Genomic DNA, 8,270 nt, shown 5'->3' with positions numbered 1-8,270 from the left:
CAATTGATCTCTTTAAAACCTACCTATCGTTCTCTCCAAGTTTTTCAATTGGCTACATTAGTTTTCTTACTTATTTTGTCATAAGTCATAATTTATAAATATTTAATTTGATTTGATTTATTTAATTTCATAGTCATTGCAATGTTTTTTATTCTCGTTTAGCGTTATATTAATTTTTAGGAGACCTAGATGAGTGGATATGGATGAAGAAAATGTTGGCCAAAAAAATAAAGATATGGATGAAGAAAATGACAACAGAAAAGAAGGAAAGCAAAGTTCAAGGTGCCCACCATAAATTGACTTTCAGTTTTATAAGTCGTGGTAGAATTTATTTATTTTTTCTTTTTTTTCTCCTTCATCTTACTTTTCAATATGAAATCATTCACCCAAAATATAGTCAATCCACCAGCAAACATTAAGAAAATGCAACTAATTAAATTCCCAAATGACGTTCTAGATTATTAGTGGTCATTGTTAGGCCTTGGAATCTTGTATTTCTTGAATTATTAGTGATCCTACAAATATTTTGATATATCTATGGCTATTTCACTGTCCTCTGATCGTGAGATCGATCGCTCGAATGGAATGTTCATGCACTCACAAGCTTCTGGACCAATCCAAGGTTCGTCCAGCCATGCCTCCAGAAAGAACTACTCTTCCTCTCACATTCCTAGACATCCCTCTTGCAGGTCCTATCTATGTCAGGCGTCAATTCTTCTACCATTTTCCTTACCCTACTCACCATTTCATCCAAACGACGCTTCCCTCTCTCAAACACTCTCTCTCCATCGCTCTCCACCATTTCTTCCCTCTCGCAGGAAACCTCCTCTGTCCGCCGCCGCCTCATAAGCCTTTCATCCACTGCACCGGTGAACATTCCGTCTCCTTAACGGTGGCCGAATCCTCTTCTGATAATTTCAATCATTATGCGGCCAACCACCCCAGACATCTCAAAGACTTGGACAGCTTGGTTCCCGAGCTGTCATGGAGTACAGTTGATGGAGGCGTCGATGAGACTGACGCCACGTTCGTCTTCCCAATCGTAGCCTTGCAAGTCACGGTTTTTCCTAACGCTGGCCTCTGCAACGCCATCACGTATTGCCACGTGATGGATGCCAGTTGTTGCAGCCATTTCATGAAAACGTGGGCTTCCATTTGTAGATCCGATGGTGGAGATACGACTTTGCTGGAGAAGTCTCTGCCGTCGTATGATAGGGAAGCGATCAAAGACCCGAGGGGCCTTGAAACCGTTTTCTTGAGAGACCATTTTATGGAGAGGTCGGCATGGAAGGACAGTCTCGTGGGTAAAACATCTAAGAGCATCATCAGGGTTGACAATTTTTTCAAGGCAACGATTGTGTTTGGCAGAAATGAAATCGAGGCACTGAGAAAATGGGCGATGAATCAGTGGGGAAAAAGTGACGAATCGAAATCACCGAAATATCTATCGAAGTTTGTGGTGACATGCGGTTTTGTGTGGACCAGCTATGTTAAGACGAGATATAGAGATGACGATGAAGAAGAGAAAGACGAGTACTTTCGTTTTGCAGCAGATTGCAGAAACCGCCTCGATTGTCCGGTACAAAAGAACTACTTCGGAAACTGCATAACACAATGCTATGCATCGCTGAAGAGGAAAGAGCTGAAAGGAGAAGGAGGGTTTTTGAAGGCGGTGAAGGTGATTGAAGGGGTAATAGAAGATATGAAGAAAGAACCTTTCAAAGATGCAGAAAAGTGGAAGGAAAGCTTTCAGAAAACGTTCGTGTTAGGAAGCACAGTGTTGGTGACGGGGTCGCCGAAATTCACCGTTTACGAGACAGATTTTGGGTTTGGGAGGCCCACAAAGGTTGAGATGGTCCATGACTTGAAGTGCATGTCTCTTGCTGAGAGTGGATCTGAAGAAGGTGGACTTGAGGTTGGGTTGGTTTTCAGGGGGGATGAATATGAACATTTCATGTCTGTCGTCGAACCAGGACTCCAAACTTTCAAATCCTAGTTTGGGTCACTTACCCCAAAATTTAAGATTTCGCGTGTATTAATGGGGTTGATGCGTATCTGAATTGTAATTTTAGCGTTTCTCTAACGCATCCAGATACCACATGTTATGATTGCCTTGTCATTGGTTGAGAACTTGTACTCCTTCGAGGCTTAATCACTTATTCACTTGTTTCTTTTTAAAAAAAAAACATCAAAAATATATTTTAACCTTCTTATTATTTCTTTTTATAAAGTATTTTTTAATTTTTTTAACTCTGATATTATTAGTTTTATTTTTCAAAAAATTATATTAAATTTTTAAATATTGATTAAACATTCTTAAATGTTATCATGTTTTAAATTTAAATTTTTTTAATAATAATGATTGGTACAAAAAGTAATTATTTAAAACTGAGATAAAAAAAGAGAGAATTGAAAACAATATTTTTTTTAAATTAAGGGATCAAAGTAATACCTTATGTAAAGTTAAATGACCAAAAATATATTTTAGTCTATTTGTTTTGAATACTTTGAAAGCAAATTTACAACATGGAAAATATGATTTTTCCCTATTTGTTAAATAAGATATTTTTGTATTTATATAACTCGACTCTTTTTTTATTAGACTATATTAACCATACATTTTCGCACTTTTCAAACTCTATTCCTCAATTGAGCAAAATAAGATATTCCTCAAGGATTTGAATTTGGGGGGAAAAGTTGACTAAAGAAACATCAAAAAATTACATATAACTTGATTTGTTTTTTTTTTTAAGTCAGCCTTAGATTTACGATTTGCAAATATTAGGGAAATAATCTCGTCACCTCCTGTACTGGAGCTCTTTAATAAATTATTAAAATACTGCCCTTGATTACGAGTCCTATTTTCCTTCCAGGTAATTAAATAATGTTGAATTCTAGATTGAAGATTTAGATGACACCCAAAAGCCCCAAACCATTTGCAATGAAACAACAGCAAACAAAACCAGTTATATTATCAGGATAGCCAAATAAGCCTAAAAAATTCTTAGGATGGGACTCTTGAGAGTTTAGAATTTGCTCGACTTTTAGCTCACATAGAGTAAAAAATTCAAAGAAATCTAGGCTAAACTGAACCCAAATGGATTTATCGTGAATATTTTATTTTTTTATTATTAATTATACAAAATTAACATTCACTTCAGCTTTTACTCAACATTTACCAACTCTTTCCCAAACTTTCAATTCACAAATTTTGCATTCTTAAATGAAGTTTTAATGTTTTAATAATTATTATTTTTGAATATTTTTTGAAAATATTTTAAAAAATAAACACAAGAGATTAATTCATATGTTTTCATTTTCACTCTTTCAATACTCGTTTTCATTTTAATAAAGATAAAAAAAAAAGTACCCTCTATTATTATGTTGTTTAAAAAATTTTAATTTTTAAGATAAAAATTAAAATTAAATCAAAAATAAAAATTAACATAATATAATATTTAACATTTATGGCTTTTAAGCTAACTCAAATAAGTGATGGCGTTAGGGTTGGGACTGCCTCAAGTGCTCGATCATTTTTTGACTTTTTATGCGAACTGTATAAAGTACTGTACAGATGGATTCAGGCCCATGATCTTTGTCTTTTAGCTAATTCTTTTGGGTCTTAAAGGAAGCTTACGGCTATGGTCATATGGGATCCCTACACACTCAAGGTCAAGGCCCTCTTAAAAAAAAAAAAAAATTTTGGGTACCTTGGTCCTACTCTCTCTCTCTCTAGAAACGGGCTAGCTCTCTTACTACTTTCAAGTTCCTTTGTCCTTTTGTTTTTTGGGCCTGAAGTTCCTTAGTCCTTACCCAGAGAAACACTCTTAAGTTCATATTTGTTTTTTTTTTTTCAATAAAAAAACAAAGTTTATATGCATTAGATGAAGTTATTAGCCGGAGACCTTGTTTGAACCATTAGTCGTGTCATTAGTCCTATAGCTCGTTGCGCCACTGCAAAAAGGGAAGCAGATAAACTTCTTTGAAATAATATCCATTATTAGTATTCTAATTAAAAAAAACTGAAAATAATTTAATATTTGATAAGAATATAAATGAATTGGATACTTATTAAAACTTGAACTTCATTAGTTAATTGTAAATATTTATTTGTTAGAAATTCTTGTTAAATATTAAATTCTTTTGAGAGCCTTTTAATGATACTTTCCATTCCTTTTATTCTACATATTATATTTTCATTGTTTTTTATACGAAAACACGAGTCATATATATTTTGATGTTTCCTTCATTTCTATTTTCACTTGTCGCACTCGCACCAGATCACCCCTAACCTTACATAGAAGATATTTTCCCTGATATCAATTAAAATTATAGACAAAATTATGTGTAGGTCTCATGTAACATAATTATTTTTAATGTGTAGGTCTCATGTAACATAATTATCTTTAAGTAAGTTTTGCAAAATTTGTAAACCACATATAGGTCTTTTAGGATCTAATTTGAAACTGGAGGACAAAAATAATAATACCCTATTAAAAATATATTATATCAATTAACTAATTTACAATAAATTTATCAATAATTTATAATTATCATTTTAATATGTTACTATTGCAACTTCACATATATTATAAATAACCAATCATGCATTACTAACGAAAATTAACACTGATTGTTTATAATTATTTTATTAATAATTAATAATTATTACTTTAGCTTTTTACAATTGTGATAGCATATATATATTAATTAAATTAATCATGCATTAATTACAGGCAAGGGTAGTATTGCCTTTATACCCGAATTTCAAACTACACTAATGTCTTAAGGGACCTGGTTGCAGTTTATGAATTTTACAGGACTTATTTATAAATAAATTTATTTCATGGGATCTATATGTAATTTTTCTCAAATTATAAATTGAAACTTATAATGATTTTCGTAAATTAAAATAATAAGTGATAAATTAAAGTTAAAATATGAAATTGTTGGATGAATTATTGGGCATTTGAGCGAATGTGCATCGTTTAGTGTGAGGACACGGTGGAAATTATGCTACGCAAGGCGAGGCCATGTCAAGTCAAAATGTAAAGGATTTTTATACTTAGAAGGTGAATAGCTAAAAATCTCAACACAAGAATTGTCCTAGATGCTTGATCCAATTCAATGCGATAATTTGCTTTTTATAATACATGATCTATAATGGCAATTTAATACCAACAAATGTAATTTTATTAGGCAAGAGTTCATACCATAACCCATAAAGTTGTAAGTTTAAATTTGGCTATCGATATGAAGATATCATTGATGAACAATCTATAACTATTTTTGTAAATATCATTTGAATTTGAACCTTGAAAGCATTATTTGGTCCCAATGAACTTCTGGTACCCAATTCACTTGGACTTTTTTTTCATAAAAAAAAACATTAATGAAAATTCGATCTCTCATGATGTATCCCTGATCTTTATTTTTATTAGAAAGCGAGAACAGAACGTAACACACGCGGAAGACGGAGCAACTAAGTGCGAGCGGCCAAGGGGAGAGGATCACATACGATCAGAGATCAGTTCAGCTCGCGTACACCCGCAACGCCCATGAAAATGCAACCACGTGTCGTACACCACGTCATTCGTAAATTGCAACTCAACCACCGTCGACAGCAGCAGCCCTACCTGTTTGTCGTTTATTAAGAAACGAAGAATTCAGCTCGTATTATTGTAACTATTATATTTCATTCAAATTTTCCGCATTGAGATTGGATGAATCGCTGCCCACTTTCCATAATATGAACGCAACATGGGCAACATATTAATTATCTCATATGCATGCATGAATTATTGTTTATTTCATTTTACATTATAGGAAACACGCAACCCTAAAATACGTTAAGCCTAACTAACTAGAATTCTAATTAATTAATAAAAAATTAGACTAAAACAAAATTTTTAAAGGCTTTATATTCAAAGTTGGTTGGAGTGTTGGACACCATACATATATACTCTAGTCAACTTTAGGGATGGCTCACTGTTTATGCTGTCATCTACGCCATCAACTGTTTCTCTCTTTGGCAAGTAATAACCAAAACCCGATGCTAATTCAGCTCAAATACTCAAGATTTAATAAAATCAACAACGTATACATATATGGTCATATATATATATATAGATACGGCTGTATTAATATTACATCAACCTAAAAGATTCAGAAATAGCACCATAGAGACAATGCAAGACCTAATAATTTAATAGCATTTATGCTTTAAAATGGACATCAGAGGGTAGTCAACATATATATTATAAATACGAAGAAGAAGATTATTGATTTGGTTTTTCTAGATGGTTATTTAGTTTGTGTGTGAGAGTGAAGAACAAGAGATCAGAATGAGCAAGCGATAAGGATGGTTTGACATGGGTGATGAGAAGCTCATTTTCTGCAGGCTGTGAGAGTAAAGTAACAGTTCTAGTTGAGTTTGACCCTATATCGTTTACAGGGTTGATGGATGCGATCCCATTTTTCAATGGGTTTTGAATATTTTGGCGATGAATGCTAGCTTAGCAGACGAAGCAACCACCTTGATCGCTTGCTGCGAAAGACAATTGTCGAGGGAGAGCGAGCTGACTTCACTGGTGGAAGAGGAAACAACACGTGTCACAAAAGTTGTTTGCAGAGGACCCAGACCACAAGAGTTGGCCACTTGTTGGTAGACATGTGGTAAAGAGATGACACATCATCTTCTCTGTGCGCTTTTTTCTAGACAACAATTGTTTTTAATGTTGAAAACTCATATTTAAACCAATTATCGTTGGTGGCTTGGTGCATTATTACCTCTTTTATATCATCAAAATAAAAAACTTTACATAGAAAGAAAGGTGTTAAGCTGGAGGGAAAAACAAAAGGATGTAGCGAGCTATACATGAGATGAGAAGACTGACTTTCACAGAGAAACGTTTGTCATGAATTAGTTAATTTCCTCGTTTTATTAAGAAAAGGAGGAATTTCCCTGAAATTTACACACTTGCATCCACTGAGAAGTTTTAATTTATTTTTAATAATTAAATGACCAGAATGATATTTACCTTTCAGAACGGAGTGGGGAGGTGTACATACATAATGAGCAAATGTATGGAGACAAGAAGATTAGAAGATCTTGAGAAATGGTGAGAAAATGTAACTATGAACTACTTGGTCTGCTTCTAAATGTAGGAGCTAGTTGGGAGTTTCTTTTACTATTCTAAACATAAAGCATCAATTCTCTCTGTCTCCCATGTTTATTATTATTAACTAAATTATCTCTATAGTTCGATTCTTGTATAATGTATGTAAGGTACGTATATCATAAATTCATAATACTCCAGTGTAACAGATTAAAAGAGGTTATATTTTTGTTATAAAAAAGAAGTGCATTTTAATAAAATCGACATATAATTTTTAATCTACAAATAACTAATTTACCTAATTTTTTTAATCTATGTAAATCAGTTAACTACTTGTTACGTTTAAAATCTAATGGAGTAACATTTTTTAATGCGTGCTATGAAGTTTGAAAAATGAAATGTATTCTGATAAAATAAATTATAATTGGTATATTTGCATGTTATTGGTGTAATTAACATCATAGACATGTCATGAAACTTGATATTGTGGGGGTGAATGAGGGACTGGAAAAGGGATAAAAATGAGGAGAAAAGAGCGTGAATAAGTAACTTGACGAAACTGCATGCTATCATTTTCTCCGAATGTCCGATACAGGAACCCATCTACCTTAACCGTCCACCCAGTCCATCATTCTCATAATTCTCTCTCTACGCCTAAAGTCAATATCTTTATCTCCCCCACCCAAAAAAAAAAAAAAAACCCCGAAACAAGGATTATGGATTAGTTTCATAACATACAGAAAAGTCAGCTGATCCGATCCGTCACTTAATTTGTCCCCGCATATCTCTTCAGCTGTCAAATAATTGCACAAGTTTTCTCATATATAGAATGAGTATGTAGAAGAGCACAGGTTCCCAAAAAAAAAAAAATCCCCCCAAAAGACTAATCCAAGAGACTAAATGAGTTTTTTTAACTTGTAAATCTCACATGATGCTTCCTGTATGTGTCTCATGATATTCACGATGAACATTGCAAACTCTAACACTAATTTTTGTAGATATATACATTGATGTGCATTAATATACTTGCGGGGACGTGTACAAAAATAGCATACGAATGTGAGCAAGGCAGGTGGCAAAAGGCCGGCGCCAAATCCTTTGACTTCAAAACACGGATCGAACTCCTTATAAAACCAGACGCAGAGATGGTCA

At 33.4% G+C, this 8,270-nt stretch overlaps 1 protein-coding gene across 1 annotated transcript; it reads left to right on the top strand.

Annotated features, from left to right (window-relative positions):
* Window positions 1-490: 490 nt before the first annotated feature.
* LOC129313671 (coumaroyl-CoA:anthocyanidin 3-O-glucoside-6''-O-coumaroyltransferase 2-like) lies at window positions 491-2,152 on the top strand. Its single transcript, XM_054956969.1, has one exon. It carries the CDS (start codon window positions 581-583, stop codon window positions 1,994-1,996), a length of 1,416 nt encoding a protein of 471 aa, XP_054812944.1. The 5' UTR covers window positions 491-580; the 3' UTR covers window positions 1,997-2,152.
* Window positions 2,153-8,270: the final 6,118 nt, after the last annotated feature.

This window comes from Prosopis cineraria, unplaced genomic scaffold (genome assembly GCF_029017545.1).
Source record: "Prosopis cineraria cultivar Desert tree isolate PC_DT_omini unplaced genomic scaffold, ASM2901754v1 PC6, whole genome shotgun sequence".
Lineage (NCBI taxonomy): Eukaryota > Viridiplantae > Streptophyta > Magnoliopsida > Fabales > Fabaceae > Prosopis > Prosopis cineraria.
Note: the sequence above shows the minus strand (reverse complement) of the source record. Positions and strands in the feature narration are given on the sequence as shown.

What these genes read in the sequence shown, in the direction of transcription:
- LOC129313671 (XM_054956969.1), top strand. Translation starts at nt 581, where the DNA reads ATGGAATGTTCATGCACTCACAAGCTTCTGGACCAATCCAAGGTTCGT.